Source organism: Globicephala melas, chromosome 12, assembly GCF_963455315.2.
Source record: "Globicephala melas chromosome 12, mGloMel1.2, whole genome shotgun sequence".
Lineage (NCBI taxonomy): Eukaryota > Metazoa > Chordata > Mammalia > Artiodactyla > Delphinidae > Globicephala > Globicephala melas.
The window spans coordinates 8,606,004-8,624,158 of record NC_083325.1 but is presented as its reverse complement, the minus strand read 5'-3'; the positions used below and the strand labels follow the sequence as shown (position 1 = coordinate 8,624,158).

At 47.4% G+C, this 18,155-nt stretch overlaps 1 protein-coding gene across 9 annotated transcripts in view; it reads left to right on the top strand.

Annotated features, from left to right (window-relative positions):
- INPP4A (inositol polyphosphate-4-phosphatase type I A) overlaps positions 1-18,155 on the top strand; it is a 130,934-nt gene that overhangs the window by 60,167 nt on the left and 52,612 nt on the right. For all 9 annotated transcript variants that reach the window (XM_030838872.2, XM_060309949.1, XM_030838875.2 and 6 more), the window contains exons 2-4: positions 15,060-15,130; positions 16,044-16,252; positions 16,820-16,864. In XM_030838872.2, coding sequence (XP_030694732.1) covers positions 16,147-16,252; positions 16,820-16,864 — 151 coding nt within the window. In that variant the 5' untranslated portion in view covers positions 15,060-15,130; positions 16,044-16,146. The remainder of the gene's footprint in view (positions 1-15,059; positions 15,131-16,043; positions 16,253-16,819; positions 16,865-18,155) is intronic.

Sequence of the window (18,155 nt, the reverse complement as noted above, 5' to 3'; positions counted from 1 at the left end):
CCACGGCCCACCCAGTGCCTGACTCTTCCCACTGGAGTCCAGAGATGTGCCCTGAATCTGGGTTAAGGCACTAAATTCATTAAACTAATGAGGCAGGTTAGTTAATTAAATCGGGTGAACTCGTTGCCACGCTACCTGTTCAGTGTCACTGTCAGCGAGCGGGGCTTGGGGGAATGGGAGGACGCAGGAGGTGACAGATGGATTGTCCCCTGCCGAGCGCAGGCCCAGTGCAGCCCTGGGTCGGCCTGTGTCTGCAGGTGAGACTGTACAGCAGCTGCAGCACATTTCTCACTATCCTGTGCTTGCCTTTCTGAGACACATCATTTTCCGGCAGTTAAGTACCGGCGACACTGAAATGATGTTCTGCAGCTCGCTCACATGTTGGGCCTCGTTCTTGGAGGCCCAGCCCAGGCCCGAGGCCCTCCCTGCACAGGGGCTAGAGCAGGAAGTGGGAGAGAGCTGGGTCCAGGGGGAAGGAGGAAGTGGCCTCCCCACAGGCTTTCTCCAGTACAGGGGGGCCTGGGGCCACCCTCTGGAGAACAGAATCCCAAGGATGTCCAGCCCGAGGCACAGCCCTGGGGTGGGGGCAGGGCCTCCTTCCGCGCTCCCCTCTGACTGGGGCACCATGGATTCCTCCCACCAGCCGTCGTGTCCTCATCTTACAGGCGAAGAAACCTCAGCACAGGGAAGGCGCCCTGTGGAGGTGACATGGCTCACAATGGCTGACACCAGTGCCCAGGCTCCCTCACCAAGCCCCACCACCTCCGGGAAGGGCCCTCCGTTCACACATTCCTTCCCAACAGCAGCCTGTAAGCCTAAATTTTAGGGACGTTATTAGAAAATGTGCTGACTATAAACTGAAGCACAGGAAAGTGCCGTGGACCTGGGGGAAGAGCTGCGGTTGGAGAACCCAGGGAGGCTGCGGAGTTGTCCATGGGAAGAGGCTGAGCTGGAATGAAGGCCTTCCCGGCTCGCAGATGCCCCAGGAAGAATGTAGTGTGGACCCGACACGTGGGAGGTTAGGAAAGCCCAGGAGGGAAACTCAGCGTGTCACACGGAGGCCTTTGGTGCCAGGCCCTGTGTGGGCTGTCATGTGTTTCTCTGTGTACGTGCTTGCTCCTCAGGGCATCCCCTGGTGGTCGTGCTGTTATTCCTCTTTTACAGATTGTGAAACTGAGGCTGGGAGAAGCTCAGTAGCTCTGTCACTCGTGCAGGAGGAGGGGTCTGAGGTGACATTAACTGAGCATGTGCTTGGACTCACGGACCAGCTCTGGGCCTCTGCCGGTTGACCCAAGCATCCAGGTCCCAGAAGGGCAGGTGTGGAGAGCACTGTGGACCAGAGTGTCTGGGGCCTGGTGGGAGACACGGGGGGGCGCACAAGACAGCTCAGCCATTTTCCTGCCCAGCTTTTGTAAGTCGGCTCAGAACCTTTATGAAGACGGGCTTTTCTGTTTAAGCTCACCTGAATCGGACTCTAACATGCAGCACAAGGTCCTGTGTGTCAAGTATGGTTTTTTGGCCATGATAGGGGTGCCCAGAACCCGCCCTCACCGTGGCAGAGAATGGGGCGGGGGCCAGAGCCTGGGCCGGGGGCCAAGCCCAAGGCCTGCCTGTGTGCCCCCTCAGAGCCCTCCCAGGTGCCCTCCGCCCTGGTCTCTGTTCCCGGGGCCTCTGGCCTTTCCCGCCCAGTTAATACCTGAGCCTTTGCCACAGCCAGCATTCCTGGCTCTTTGTGGTGAGGAGGCATATTTGACTTTGTTTACAAAATTAAGATCTTTCCTAGGCTTTTTCAAACAGGAAAAAAGGAAGCCCTGCTTGCTTCCACTATCCTTACGCATTTTTTTTAACATCTTTATTGGAGTACAATTGCTTTACAATGGTGTGTTAGTTTCTGCTGTATAACAAAGTGAATCAGCTATACGTATACATATATCCCCATATCCCCTCCCTCTTGCGTCTCCCTCCCACCCCTCTAGGTGGTCACAAAGCACCGAGCTGATCTCCCTGTGCTATGCGGCTGCTTCCCACTAGCTATCTATTTTACGTTTGGTGGTGTATGTATGTCCATGCCACTCTCTCACTTCGTCCCAGCTTCCCCTCTTACGCACTTTAGGCTGGGGAGAGGCATGGGGGTGGGGTGGAGCATCCAGTGGGCAGGGAAGTCCCCAAGGTGAGCAAATTAGAATAAAGGAGCCCTGACCCCCAGGGCCCCGCCTCCTGCCCCGCCTCCTGGAACCCACCCTGTGCTCTGCTTTTGGTGGTTCCTCCCCACCCCACAGCCCGTCTGGGCTTTGCATCAGGTGGCGGAGGTTTCCGTAGTGTAACGTCTCTTCTGTAAGCCTCCTCGGCAGCCTGCTCCTGATTTCTGCTTCAGGGACGGTGTGGTTCCCCTCACCCTGGCAGCAGGCTTCTCTGACCACAGCCGTCCCGTCACTTGCCTTGCATCAGAACTTGATTGACAGCACTTACATTTCTGAGTCTTCCCGGAGAAGCACACATTCATCCGTTCCAAATATAAGCCAGAGGCATTTTCTGCTGCCATTGGCTGTTGCTCTGGAACATTCGCAATCCGGGCCTTCCTGGTCCTTGCCCGTATGCCGGATCCTCCTTTGCTGGTGGCTGACCTGGGCAGATGCCCGGGAGCTGTTTGACACTGGGTGCTCTGAGCCTGCTCTCTGGCCAGCACCGCCTTCTCCCTGGAGTGCAGCCTCCAGTTTGCTGCTCACCCTTGCCCTTGGCTGTTGCAGAGACACTGCTCCTGTTTCTCTGTGTTGGCCTTGCCCATCCCTCTTCCCCCAGCTGCCATGACTCTGCCCATTCCATTTTTGTCATTGGCAGCTGCCCCCCAGCCACTGTGTGCCCACCCCCAGGTTTGTACCCACGCCATGGAGTTTGCACCCACGCTGTTGTCATTCTCTTATTTGCTGGGCTTTAAGGAATTGGTGGCCCTGAAGTCCCCAGTGTATCAAGTTTCCTCTTGGGAGTAGACCCGGGAGCCCTGGGTGGCCTCAATTCCCAGTGGACTCCAGGGAACCCGTGGGACCAGAGGTTGATTTTGGTGGCGGTGGTGGGTCCCTTTTTCTCTCTTGGTTGGATTAACAGCTCTGAGGCCACCTCAAAGAACTTGCTTTCTCAACTAATATTAAGGCCAGCCTCCACCTTAGGGTCTGTCTGGAGTGTTGAGGCCCAGGCCTCGCCAGGGGATATCGGGGTGGGAGAGGGGCAGGAGAGAAATCAGGGGGTCCCAAGCCTGACCTGGAGTTAGGGAGGGAATGACAGATTTGTCTGACTGACTACCTGCTGAAGTGGATTTTTTACTTCTCTGTGCTCCTCTCATTTTCTGGAGCTCTTCCTGCCACATGTGGGTGTTTTTCTCATGAACTGGGCTACCTCATCCAGAGCACAAAACATCATTCTTTCCCAAGCATTGTGCAGTAAGTTGTTTTTTTTCTTCTTCTTTTTTTACTATTCACTCTTTTCCTTTATGATTTCTTCTATGGTATTTAAAATCTTACAAGGGGAATTGCTGGGTCATATGGTAACTCTATGTTTAACCTTTTGAGCAACTGCTAGACTTTTCCAAAGTGACTGCACCACTTTACAGTCCATGAGCTATAGATGAAGGTTCTAATTTCTCTATATCCTCCCCAACACTTGTTATCATCTGTCTTTTTTTTTTTTATCATAGCCATCTTGGAGTGTGCAAAGTAGTATCTCATCATGGTTTTGATCTACATTTCCCTGATGACTAATGACATTGAGCATCTTTTTTCTTTTAATTAATTAATTTTTATTTTTGGATGCATTGGGTCTTCCTTGCTATGCGAGGACTTTCTCTAGTTGCGGCAATCAGGAGCTACTCTTCGTTGCATTGTGCAGGCCTTTCATTGCGGTGGTCTCTCTCGTTGCGGAGCATGGGCTCTAGGCGCGCGGGCTCAGTAGTTGTGGCACGTGGACTTAGCTGCTTTGCGGCATGTGGGATCTTCCTGGACCAGGGCTTGAACCCATGTCCCCTGCATTGGCAGGTGGATTCTTAACCACTGCACCACCAGGGAAGTCTCCACTGAGCATCGTTTATTAGCCATTTGTACATCTTCTTCGGAAAAATGTCTCTTCAGATCCTTTGCCCATTTTTTTCTCTTTCCACACACACACACTGTATTTTATTTTTACAAGAGATAAATAAACTGACACCAAGCATTGTAAATGGATGACCACAACAAAAGCAACAATGATTGCAATTACCAAACACAAAACACACTCACACTACGTCATAATATTGACATTCAGCCCAGTAATCCTCCACTGTAACAGCTCCTTTACTTTGCAGTGAAAATTGATTTGTATATTTTTTGCCTCTGAGTCCTTGTGGATTGTTTTTTTGTTTTTATTTAATTCAAACAGAAAGTCACAAAAATTATAATCATTCTCATCAGTTCACTCAGTCCCATGTAATTAATTTTTTTTCATCTTGATCTTTTGTTAGCACTTTTATGAATTCATCAGTTTTCCATTAGAGTTCTGAAAATGCTTATTCATCCAGTTCAGCAGTATAGTCAGTTACCAGAAACCTGTACTTGTCAGTCTTTTCCATGAATTCCTTGAAGAGGAAACCCTTTTATAGGAACATTTCTGCAAAAGCATCAGAGTACACCCAGAATTGTCTGTAAGTGACAAAAGACTTAAAAATGACCATGGTTAAAGATTTGATGAAAGTTCATAATAATGTAATTGACAAGGAAATTTAGTTATTTCTGAGATATACATTTTAAAGTAATAACTAGAATTATGACTTATAACATTACACCAGAACATATAAGATTTTTAGAAATTTCATGCAATGTCTGAAACATTTATATGAACATATTTCCATACAAATAACCTAAAGAAAGTTTAGTATTAGTTGTATTTTTGTTATTTTTTTATACTGCAGGTTCTTATTAGTCATCAGTTTTATACACATCAGTGTATACATGTCAATCCCAATCACCCAATTCAGCACACCACCATCCCCACCCCACCACGGTTTTCCCCCTTTGGTGTCCATACGTCTGTTCTCTACATCTCTGTCTCAATTTCTGCCCTGCAAACCAGTTCATCTGTACCATTTTTCTAGGTTCCGCATACATGCATTAATATACGATATTTGTTTTACTCTTTCTGACTTACTTCACTCTGTATGACAGTCTCTAGGTCCATCCACGTCTCAACAAATGACTCAATTTCATTCCTTTTTATGGCTGCGTAATATTCCATTGTGTATATGTACCACAACTTCTTTATCCATTCGTCTGTCGATGGGCATTTAGGTTGCTTCCATGACCTGGCTATTGTAAATAGTGCTGCAGTGAACATTGGGGTGCATGTGTCTTTTTGAATTATGGTTTTCTCTGGGTATATGCCCAGTAGTGGGATTGCTGGGTCATATGGTAATTCTATTTTTAGTTTTTTGTTTGTTTTTGTTTTTTTGCGGTATGCGGGCCTCTCACTGTTGTGGCCTCTCCTGTTGTGGAGCACAGGCTCCGGACATGCAGGCTCCGGACGCACAGGCTCAGCGGCCATGGCTCACGGGCCCAGCCGCTCCGCAGCACGTGGGATCTTCCCGGACCAGGGCACGAACCCGTGTCCCCTGCATCAGCAGGTGGACTCTCAGCCACTGCGCCACCAGGGAAGCCCTATTTTTAGTTTTTTAAGGAACCTCCATACTGTTCTCCATAGTGGCTGTATCAATTTACATTCCCACCAACAGTGCAAGAGGGTTCCCTTTTCTCCACACCCTCTCCAGCATTTATTGTTTGTAGATTTTCTGATGATGCCCATTCTAACTGGTGTGAGGTGATACCTCATTGTAGTTTTGATTTGCATTTCTCTAATAATTAGTGATGTTGAGCAGCTTTTCATATGCTTCTTGGCCATCTGTATGTCTTCTTTGGAGAAATGTCTATTTAGGTCTTCTTGGATTGGGTTGTTTGTTTCTTTAATATTGAGCTGCATGAGCTGTTTATATATTTTGGAGATTAATCCTTTGTCTGTTGATTCATTTGCAAATATTTTCTCCCATTCTGAGGGTTGTCTTTTGGTCTTGTTTATGGTTTCCTTTGCTGTGCAAAAGCTTTGAAGTTTCATTAGGTTCCATTTGTTTATTTTTGTTTTATTTCCATTACTCTAGGAGGTGGATCAAAAAAGACCTTGCTGTGATTTATGTCAAAGAGTGTTCTTCCTATGTTTTCTTCTAAGAGTTTGATAGTGTCCGGTCTTACATTTAGGTCTTTAATCCATTTTGAGTTAATTTTTGTGTATGGTGTTAGGGAGTGTTCTAATTTCATTCTTTTACGTGTAGCTGTCCAGTTTTCCCAGCACCACTTATTGAAGAGACTGTCTTTTCTCCACTGCATATCTTTGCCTCCTTTATCATAGATTAGTTGACCATAGGTTTGTGGGTTTATCTCTGGGCTTTCTATCTTGTTCTATTGATCTATGTTTCTGTTTTTGTGCCAGTACCATATTGTCTTGATTACTGTAGCTTTGTAGTATAGTCTGAAGTCAGGGAGTCTGATTCCTCCAGCTCCGGTTTTTTCCCTCAAGACTGCTTTGGCTATTCGGGGTCTTTTGTGTCTCCATACACATTTTAAGATTTTTTGTTCTAGTTCTGTAAAAAATGCCATTGGTAATTTGATAGGGATTGCATTGAATCTGTAGATTGCTTTGCGTAGTATAGTCATTTTCACAATATTGATTCTTCCAGTCCGAGAACATGGTATATCTCTCCATCTGTTGGTATCATCTTTAATTTCTTTCATCGGTGTCTTATAGTTTTCTGCATACAGGTCTTTTGTCTCCCTAGGTAGGTTTATTCCTAGGTATTTATTCTTTTTGTTGCAGTGGTAAATGGGAGTGCTCCCTTATCTTTCATATTTTTCATCATTACTGTATAGGAATGCAAGAGATTTCTGTGCATTCATTATGTATCCTGCAACTTTACCAAATTCATTAATTAGCTCTAGTAGTTTTCTGGTGGCATCTTTAGGATAATCTATGTATAGTATCATGTCATCTGCAAACAGTGACAGTTTTACTTCTTCTTTTCCAATTTGTATTCCTTTTATTTCTTTTTCTTCTCTGATTGCCATGGCTAGGACTTCCAAAACTGTGTTGAATAATAGTGGTAAGAGTGGACATCCTTGTCTCATTCCTGATCTTAGAGGAAATGCTTTCAGTTTTTCACCATTGAGAATGGTGTTTCCTGTGGGTTTGTCATATATGGCCTTTATTATGTTGAGGTAGGTTCCCTCTATGCCCACTTTCTGGATAGTTTTTTTTATCATAAATGGTGTTAAATTTTGTTGAAAGCTTTTTCTGCATCTATTGAGATGATCATATGGTTTTTATTCTTCAATTTGTTAATATGGTGTATCACATTGATTGATTTGCATATATTGAAGAATTCTTGCATCCCTGGGGTAAATCCCACTTGATCATAGTGTATGATCCTTTTAATGTGTTGTTTATTCTGTTTGGTAGTATTTTGTTGAGGATTTTTGCATCTATATTCATCAGTGATATTGGTCTGTAATTTTCTTTTTTTGTAGTATCTTTGTCTGGTTTTGGTATCAGGGTGATGGTGGCCTCATAGAATGAGTTTGGGAGTGTTCCTTCCTCTGCAATTTTTTGGAAGAGTTTGAGAAGAATGGGTGTTAGCTCTTCTCTAAATGTTTGATAGAATTCACCTGTGAAGCCATCTGGTCCTGGACTTTTGTTTGTTGGAAGATTTTTAATTGCAGTTTCAATTTCATTACTTGCGATTGGTCTGTTCATATTTTCTGTTTCTTCCTGGTTCAGTCTGGGAAGGTTATACCTTTCTAAGAACTTGTCCATTTCTTCCAGGTTGTCCATTTTATTGGCATAGAGTTGCTTGTAGTAGTCTCTTAGGATGCTTTGTATTTCTGTGGTGTCTGTTGTAATTTCTCCTTTTTCATTTCTAATTTTGTTGATTTGAGTCCTCTCCCTCTTTTTCTTGATGAGTCTGGCTAATGGTTTATCAATTTTGTTTATCTTCTCAAAGAACCAGGTTTTAGTTTTATTGATCTTTGCTATTGTTTTCTTTGTTTCTATTTCATTTATTTCTGCTCTGATCTTTATGATTTCTTTCCTTCTGCTAACTTTGGGTTTTGTTTGTTCTTCTTCCTCTAGTTCCTTTAGGTATAAAGTTAGATTGTTTACTTGAGATTTTTCTTGTCTCTTGAGGTAGGCTTGTATAGCTATAAACTTCCCTCTTAGAACTGCTTTTGCTGCATCCCATAAGTTTTGGATCATTGTGTTTTCATTGTCATTTGTCTCTAGGTATTTTTTTATTTCCTCTTTGATTTCTTTAGTGATCTCTTGGTTGTTTAGTAACGTATTGTTTAGCCTCCATGTGTTTGTGTTTTTTTATGTTTTTTTCCCTGTAATTCATTTCTAATCTCATAACATTGTGGTCAGAAAAGATGCTTGATATGATTTCAATTTTCTTAAATATATTGAGGCTTGATTTGTGACCCAAGATGTGATCTATCCTGGAGAATGTTCCGTGTGCACTTGAGAAGAAAGTGTAATCTGCTGTTTTTGGATGGAATGTCCTATAAATATCAAATCTATCTGGTCTGTTGTGTCATTTAAAGCTTCTGTTTCCTTATTTATTTTCATTTTGGATGATCTGTCCATTGGTGTAAGTGAGGTGTTATAAAGTCCCCCACTATTATTGTGTTACTGTCGATTTCCTCTTTTATAGCTGTTAGCAGTTGCCTTATGTATTGAGGTGCTCCTATGTTGGGTGTATATATATTTATAATTGTTATTTCTTCTTCTTGGATTGATCCCTTGATCATTATGTAGTGTCCTTCCTTGTCTCTTGTAACATTCTTTATTTTAAAGTCTATCTTATCTGATATGAGTATAGCTACTCCAGCTTTCTTTTGATTTCCATTTGCGTGGAATATCTTTTTCCATCCCCTCGGTTTCAGTCTGTATGTGTCCCTAGGTCTGAAGTGGGTCTCTTGTTGACAGCATATATATGGGTCTTGTTTTTGTATCCATTCAGCAAGGCTGTGTCTTTTAGTTGGAGCATTTAATCCATTCACGTTTGTGAATGGATTGTCCATTTTATTGGTATAGAGGTAATTATCAATATGTATGTTCCTATGACCATTTTTCTTAATTGTTTTGGGCTTGTTTTTGTAGGTCCTTTTCTTCTCTTGTGTTTCCCACTTAGAGAAGTTCCTTTAGCATTTGTTGTAGAGCTGGTTTGGTGGTGCTGAATTCTCTTAGCTTTTGCTTGTCTATAAAGCTTTTGATTTCTCCATTGAATCTGAATTATATCCTTGCTGGGTAGAGTAATGCTGGTTGTGCATTCTTCCCTTTCATCACTTTAAGTATATCATGCCACTCCCTTCTGGCTTGTAGAGTTTCTGCTGAGAAATCAGCTGTTAACCTTATGGGAGTTCCCTTGTATGTTATTTTTTGTTTTTCCCTTTGTGCAGTAAGTTTTAACTTGTGGTTGTAATTTTTATTTTATTTATTTATTTTTAAAATATTTATTTATTTCTGTCTGTGTTGGGTCTTTGTTGCTGCGTGTGGGCTTTCTCTAGTTGCAGAGAACGGGGGCCACTCTTCGTTGTGGTGCGCGGGCTTCTCATTGCGGTGGCTTCTCTTGTTGTGGAGCATCGGCTCTAGGCACAGGCTTTAGTAGTTTGGCGTGCGGACTTAGTAGTTGTAGTTTGCGGGCTCTAGAGCGCAGGCTCTGTAGTAGTGGCGCACGGGCTTAGTTGCTCCGCGGCATGTGAGATCTTCCTGGACCAGGGCTCAAACCCGTGTTCCCTGCACTCGCAGGCAGATTCTTAACCACTGCACCACCAGGGAAGCCCCTGTAATTTTTATTTTCATCGTAACCATTTACTGAGTGCCTGGAAAGCACCAGACTTTAGTCAAAGTAACTCACATTAGCTGCTATAACAACCACCTACCCCCCAGTCTCCCACAGCACAGGTTTATTTCTTAGTCAGGTTAAGCTCAACATAGGTCGTGTGTGGGGAAGTGGTGGGGTGGGGGCTCTGCCCGCCCCACAGTCTGGGGACCTAGTTTCCTTCCACTGAGTGACCCCACCTTACCCTGGGGCCTTGGAATTGCCCAGCAGGCCCCTGCACATAGCAGGGAGTCCAGGGAAGAGGGGATCCCATGACCACGTCACTGTCCGCATCTAAGCGGTTGTACATCCTTCTGCAGTGGTCGCACGCCGCTGGAGGGACCAGTCCGTCAGTGAGCCTGGTGGCAGGTGTGGTCTGCCATGGACCTTGATGGTTTGTTACTCGGTAGGTGCTTGTTCGCCCCCTCATCTATGTTTAGGCTTGAGCTAGGCGCCCAGGAGGGTAAAGCAAGGACTTTAGGTCAAGACACAGGTGCTGGCTGGCTCTCCTGCTGCCACACAGGAAGTGCATCGTCCTGAGGTGCAGACCGCCTGGTGGGTTAGCAAGCCTCTGTGAGGAAAGGTTAGCAAACTCTGGTTTGGCTGCATGATGTCCGTAAGCCAGTACTCGAGAGCCAAGTGCTGGCAGGAACGGAAGGGCTGCTTTGTTCAGGAGGCTGCTAACCTGGGGAGATGGGGGACTTGTGTCCAGAAACCAACTCCAGAGATTCTGCTCGACCATGAAAGTTTTTAAAGAAGAATCATTTGGGGAGGGGCTCAGAGTCTTCTTTATCTTCCACCTTGTGCAGACTTTCTTCTGATTGACTGGTGGTGAGGTGACAGGGCAGTGCTCCAGGAATCTGGTGCTCAGCCAGAAGTTACCATCCTCCACCTGGGTGGGGTCTTAGTTGCTGCAGAAGAACTCAGAGATATTTTGTTATATATATACCTTGAAGGGGAACCAGGACCCTGCCCCAAGGCTGCACTGTTGTGTCCTGACTGCTTCTCCCTTGTCTCTAGTCCCTCCCTTCCCTGATGAGCAGCTGTTTGAATCTGCCCTTTGGAGCTCCAGGAAGGTCAAAGAGGCTGAATGAAGCCCATTTCCTACAAACAAGAAACAGGGGACAGGGAAAGGACTTGTACCCAGCAGGGCCCCACCGGGTCCTGCTCCATTGCAGAAGGGCTGTTGGCTGGAGGGGAGGCTTCCTGCAGGAAGGGGCAGCTGTCTCTCTCGGGTTATAACCAGTGATTTTCGGTGCCAGTGATCAGTGTGACACCTCATCCATCAGTGACCGTGGCCGTCCTGGATTGGGGGCTTTGAGAGAAAGCGCTTCCTCTTTCTGACTCGTGAAGTAGCCGCCTCCTCAAGGGCTGCTCTGACTCAGCTTTCGTCTGACCTTCCCTCTTGGAGAGCAGAGCACTGGGAAGGGTTGCCCTTGGCCCGTCTGCTGCCCACAGCAGTGACAGCGGTAGGGTGGGGAGGGCTGGGATGGCAGGGAGAGAGCCAGTGGTACGGGGGCTTCTGGCTTTGGGTTGATGCCAGTAGCTCATCCTTTACCTCCACTTGACCTTGAGGAAGTCACCCTGCCTGGATTTCCATGCTCATCCATGCAACTCCTTTTTAAGATGATTTTGAGAAGACCCCAGTGTTCTGACAGATACCAGTGGAGCTGGCCTCCCCCCTCAACTCCTGCTCAGCAGAGGTTACTGAGCCAGAAGGGCCTCCAGACCCCTGCCAGGCCTGAGACACCTTGTTCTGTGGAGGAGGAGGGCAGGCCTTCCCGAGACCGGTTCCTCTAGAAGCTTCCGACAGTCATCGGTGACCCTCAGGAACCCCACGAAGCCGTGTGAGTCATAGCGTCCTCTCCATGGCCTTGGTGGTGCTCCCTCGGCCACATCTCCCTGCCCCCACTGGGCAGCAGGACGTCATCGGCTTTGCTGCTGATTTGATGGAAGGGGTCACACGTCTCCCACAGAGTCAGGAGCCGAGGCAGTTAGTTTCATGAGTTACTGCTTCTCTCCTGCCCCGAAGAAAAAAATTCCAGTCTCCTAAACAACTCCCACACCCTCTCTGTCCTCTTTAAGTCATTTTTCTGGCTAATGAGCTCTGGCCTTCAAATGGGGCTAGGAGGAAAACCAGGGAGCTTGGGAATATCTGAATCCTCGGCGAATTACCTTCAATTAATGAGAATAATGAAGGGAAGTCTAGTTCAGCCGTGCAAGTCAGCTTCGTGTCCTGGGTCCTGATGACTTGAATCGCAGATCCTAATTAGATGCCCCCAAATAACCATGAGGGGCTTCTAAGGTCCTCGTGAACTAAAAGCTTCTCTGGTCTGTGAATTCTGTTACGTGTAAAATTAGCCTGTAGATGTTCCCCTTCAAGCATTTCTGTCCCCAGAGTCTCCAGGGGAAGGGATGGGCTGGTGGGGACCTTGCAAGGGCAGGCGGGCGCGGAGCCTCCCTTGGGCTGGCGGGATGTCGGGGTACAGATGTTGTCCTCCGTTAGGTGGCATGTCTCCACTGTCCCGAGTGAAGGGGGGCGACAGCAGCTCACTAACAAGCTGAGCAGGGCAGCCAGGAGGGGCGAGGGGATGCCGGGGACACGCAGGGAAAGGTCATGCTCCGGGTGCCACCTCTACCTCTGGCGTGGCGGCAGCTTTCAGTGACGCAGGAGGATGGCAGTAAGCTGAGAAAGACAACGTTTCCCCCTGGTCACGCCCCCAAACGTGGCCATCGTCTTGGTGTGGTCTCCTGCTGGCTCTGTCCCGTCTTTTTAACGTGTTCTCTGGCTTTAACCAGAGAACAGGTAGAACATTTCATTAAAGACACACAAGATGCAGAACTGACATAAACACTTTTTCATGTTGTGTTGTCTTTATTATAGTCGTTAAAGGAATCAGCCTTTTTATTGGGTATAAAGATCATCTCATATACAGCTCAGTGCCTTTCCCCACGGTGAAGTGACTCACGGAAGCAGCGCCCGCACGAGGAGACAGCACACAGCAGAGCCCGCAAGCCTCCTCCCACCCTCCCCTGTCAGTCCTGCCCCTCAGAGACACCACTGTCCTGACTTCTGACACCACAGACTCGTTTGGCCAGTGCCCGAACCTCATAGAGGTGGAATCGCCTAGAACGTGCTCTCGTGGGTCTGGGTTTCCCCCTTGACATTGTCCCTAAGAGTCATCTGTGTTGTTTTGTCCATTCTATTGTTGATGGACACTTGGATTGTTTCTAGTTTTTGGATATTATAAATGTTACTGCTTTAAGTGTTGGGTTTTTTTTGTTTTTTAGAGTTATTTTTTTATTTGGTTGCACTGTGCGGCTTGCAGGATCTTAGTTCCCCAGCCAGAGATTGAACCCGGGCCCTGGCAGTGAAAGTACCAAGTCCTAACCACTGGAATTCCACCAGGGAGTTCCCAGCTTTAAGTGTTCTTTGCAGCTTTTTTTTTTTTTTTGGTGACCCTAAGTGTGTGTTTCTGTTAGCAATTGTACTCTGAGTTACACACCAGGTCATGTTCAGTGTGGGTAGGTACTGCCAGTTTTCCAGCATCTTACACTCCACTAGCAGTGTATCAGGGCCCCATTTATTCTGTCCACATCTTTGCTAGCACGTGGTACTGTCTGTCTGTTTCATTTTAGCTATTCTAGTGGGTACGCAGAGGTATCTCATGGTTACAATTAGCATTGTCCTGATGACTAATGAGGTTGAAGGACTTCTTCTGTGTGTTGCCTTTATTATGATCATTTTAACATCCATATGGTAGTGTTTCTTATAGATGTTCCAGAATGCACTTATCTGTAGCTGGGCATTTAGATGGGTTGCAGTGTTTGTCATGACAAGCAGTGCTACAATTAGCATCTCTGGACCACTGGCCAGAATTTTGTTATTGTTTACAGATTTTGATAAATAATGTCAAATTGGTTTCTGAAATGCTCGAACCTCTCTAAAATGTTATCTGCAGTATAGGAGAGCCCTACAGAGTTTCCCCTAGTTCTGCCAGCAAAGCACATTCTCATTAGAAGAACAAACAAACCTCTTTTAGACCCTCCTTTAGGTAACGAAAGGTGTATTTAGCATTGCTTTCCTCATTATGATTGAGTTTGGTCACTTTTCCAAAGTATTTCCTACCTGTATCCCTCTTATATGAATTCATACCTTTTGCCACTTGCATTTTTAGTGAGTTGTTTTTTTGTCAAGTTGTGTAAACATTATTGTAAAATACAGATATTAGTACTGCAAGTACTTTCCCAGTCTGTTCCACCGCCATTGCATAGTTTTGACTTGTATGCCTTTTGATGTCAGCAGACTGGTGAGTCTTCCCCATGGTGACTTCTTCGGGGCCTCCCCAGCCAGGCTACTGCCCTCCCTGCTGAGGTGCCCAAGGCCCCCGGGTGCCCCAGTGGGAGGGGGAGGAACACAGCCTGCAGGGGGTGTCGGGTTTGTCTGAGGGCTGTGCGCACCGATCCTCCTGCCGTCTCCACCACGGACTCCGGAAGTTTCAGATGCTCTCGCTCTGGGCCCTGCGGTCTGCCCTACCGCCCCCAGCAGTGCTGGACCGAGTCGGAGCCTGGGTGTTGGGGTCCGCGGGAAGGCGCGCAGGGGCCAGGCAGCAGCGGTGGGCTGGGAGCTAGGTGGGTTTGCAGAGCCCGCTCCCGTTCTCGCACATTTGCTTCCCACTGCAGCCCCGTGAGGTGGGTACAACCACCTCCATCTTAGACACCAAAAAGCAGAGCCTCAGAGGCACCCAGGTTCTCCCAGGGCCTGACCTTTCTGAGCAGGAGGCCTGGGCCTCGGGCTCTTTATCTCCTCCTTTCCCTGAATCACATCCCAGCTGCCCAGCAGGCCCTTTAGGCCTGTCCCCACTTCCCCTGGATCACCCCAGGGACGGGGGAGAGGAATGGGCACTTTCCGCTTCTCATCCTTCGGGGCTTTGTGCAAAACCTTTGTTTTTGAGCCAAAAGGTTAGATTGGGGTGTGAAGCTCAAAGGAACATGTAGTAGCTCTTGGCTTCCCCACATTTCTAAGCATTAAAATTATAACATGTATCAGTACATTATAATAAGCATTCTCGAGAACTCCATGTTTGACTGGCTTGTTAAGTTTATAATTTTCTATTTTTAGATGATGGATTTGGATGTGCGTCTATGAAGAAACGCCACGTGTCTCTACTGGTCCAAGAACAAACATGCCCAGTAAGTTAGTTGCTGGGTGAATTAACCCAAGAGTGGGAACACAGGCCCTTCAGGTGCAAAGGCATTGATGCACTTTGAGAAGACAGGGGCATCTGGATATATGGGGACCTTTGAGAGGGGTTATTAGTCTAATTATCTTAACTCCTAAAGGTTGGTTCCTTCCGGAGACAGCAGGGATTGTAGCATATAGGGTTAGAAGAATATGTGAAACTCACTCCTTGCTGTGAGCAGAAAGTGAGTTCTGTGCTGGGCCGGAGCATCTGTGTGGCTCAGCCTGCAGTGGCCCTTTGCCCAGAGACCTCCATATCCACAGCACAGCACTGTCCACTGAGGCGTAGATTGTCACGTTTTGTGGGAAAGAAAGCCTCAGTCCGACACACGTGAAATTCCTGTACCCCTGGGAGGGAGAGAGCAGGGTCGGAGACATGCCTCTGGTCTCCACTGTTCTGCTGTGCTGTCCTGGCCAGTGGGTACCAGACCTCTTCTTGCGTCTCTTATCTTTCTAACAGAGATGGTAGTGAGCTGATTTATGATTGTGAAGAGTCCCTGAGGCTTGCCAGTGGAAAAACATAATAAAGCAAACAAGAAAATATCAAAGGCCATAGTTTATGATTAGATCTAAGCCATCATTTAATGTGGCATGTCTCTGTTGAAGAGAACATGATTTCTTTACGGGATCCCACAGACGGACCGTGCTGGTGTGTGAGTACAGAGGAGGTGACTAGACGGGGCCTAGCTCATCGGACTCTCCGTCCTGGCTCCCCAACTGCCAGAGGACCCTGGCTTTGCTGCATTTTGTCCGTGTAGGTCAACGTGCTCTCTCTATGAGAGCACAGTGTCTCTTCGTCACCGTCCCTGTTTTTTGTTGTTGTTTGTTTTTTTAAAAAAAACAGTGTTTGTTTTTATTTCTCAGGACTACTGCCACCTTAGGGGACTAGGGCTTGATGACAGCTCTTCCCGGGGAATCAGGCGTGGTCTGACCCAGGAACAGGAAGCACATCGTCACCAATGACATCATGACAGCAAGAGAGCACAGCCCTCGCCATGGCACCAGGGCCCGTGCGATGCAGCGGGCTTCTACCGTCGATGTGGCGGCCGACATGCTTGGCCTCTCTCTGGCAGGTGAGGGTCCCATACTGTAACAGCGCTGGGAGGGCCAGGCCTGGCATCCCTCTGCTTGAACTGGAATAAGGGGAAGTCAGCCCTCTTCCTGGGAACTGCTTCCACTGGAACCTGCCCGCCATCAGTTTTCCAGTTTGTGTGGGCACCTCCAGGACTCATTTGCCAATAGATAACGTGGGAATGTCCACAGTGCCTGTCTGGCAAGTGCCCAGACCATAATAAAAGCCCTTTGTGTTGTGAGTGTACAGACCCAAGTGGGAGGGGGTTTGGTCTCGGGGTCAGAGACTTCTTAGGAATCTCAAAATAAAATGTTTAGAAAACAAAGAAATCATCTCATATAACAGTTTGTGAGGGAAAAGAAAGCAGAGCGTTGGGTTTTTCTTCCCAGTTTTATTGAAAAGTAATTGACATATATCACTGTAAGTTTAAGATGTACAGCTTGATGGTTTAATTTATACATATTGTAAAATGATTGCCACCAGTGTGTCGAGTTTTTTGCATCCAATCTGAAAGCGGGGAAAAGTTTCTTAAGGGTGATTTTTTTTCTGTCATTTCTTTTTTATCCAGGAAGTATACAGGATCCAGACGAGCCCATTTTAGAATTCAGCTTAGGTAGGTGTCTTTTAAACTTTGTCTTAAAATAGACGTTGCTTAAAAACAAAAACAAACACTCCACGACTGGCAGGAGTCTGTCTCAGAGATCTTGCTGCTGCCACTGCTGCTGCTCAAGTGCTTCTGAGGACATGAAGCTCCGAGGCTGGTGGGAACCTCCTGTGGGTGGGAGGGAACCTCGGGGGGCTGCCTGCCTGCCTGCGGGGCTCGTGTCTCCTCATCAAGTGCTCCCTGCCAGCTGGCAGTGGGGAGGGGCGGGAGGTAAGCCCACCCAGAGCCGCAGAGACAGCCTCCCCTCCCCTCTCCTACCCTCGGGAGGAAACGGGGCTTAGGGCCAGCGTTGTCCGCCCGCCACCACAAGGCCCTGTGGGGTTGCATTTAGCTCTCTAGCCCTCGGATCCCAGCTCCACGCACGGAGGAGCTGACCCCTGATGCTGTCCCTCTCACGAGCGTCAGATGAGAGAGTGTGCCAACCACTGCCGTGGGCTGTACTGGCTCCGGGGTCGGGCAGTGTGGCTCATCGCAGAAGGTTCTGCTCCAAGGCCCGACACTCTTTAGTGTCCCTCTCCCCTTGTCCGTGGAAGTCTGCCGAGTGGCACGCGCCCACCTCACCCTCCCTACCCTTCTTTCTCTTGTCCTAATTCTGTTGGGCTTATTCCTCCAGGATGGAGGCTGTCTCTGGAGAAGGTAAACCACCCACTCGCCACCACCCCCAAGGAGACACAGAGATGCTGGCCTGGAACCCAGCCACAGTAGGCCGGCCGGCCCCCCATTCACTGTCGCGGAGCCCGCGGAGCCCACCATACACCTCAGCCTCCTGATACCACATACTTAGAAACAAATGGACTTTTATTTGTGCTCGCAGAGATTGGTGCATGCATGTTGATTGCAGCTTTATTTGTAATATCCAGCACTGGAAACAACGTCCATCAGCAGGAAGATTAACTATGTTACATGCATACAACAGACAGCCGCTCATCAGGGAAAAGGACCTATCACTGGTACACACATGCCATGGGTGCATCTCAAAAGCACTGTGCAAAGTGAAAGAAGCCGTAATAAGAGGCCGTGTGTTGTGTAATTCCATTTATGAGAAACTCAGAAGGATGAATCTGTCGTGAGAGAAAACAGTCTAATGGTTATCTGGGAGTGAGGACTGACTGGAAAGGGGCACAGGGAGCCCTTTGGGGTGATGGAGATGCTCTGTGTCTGGACAGTGGTGGTGGGTCTATGGGTGTGTATGCTGATCAAAACTCACTGAGTGCTCTACTTAAAATGGGTGCGTTTTGCA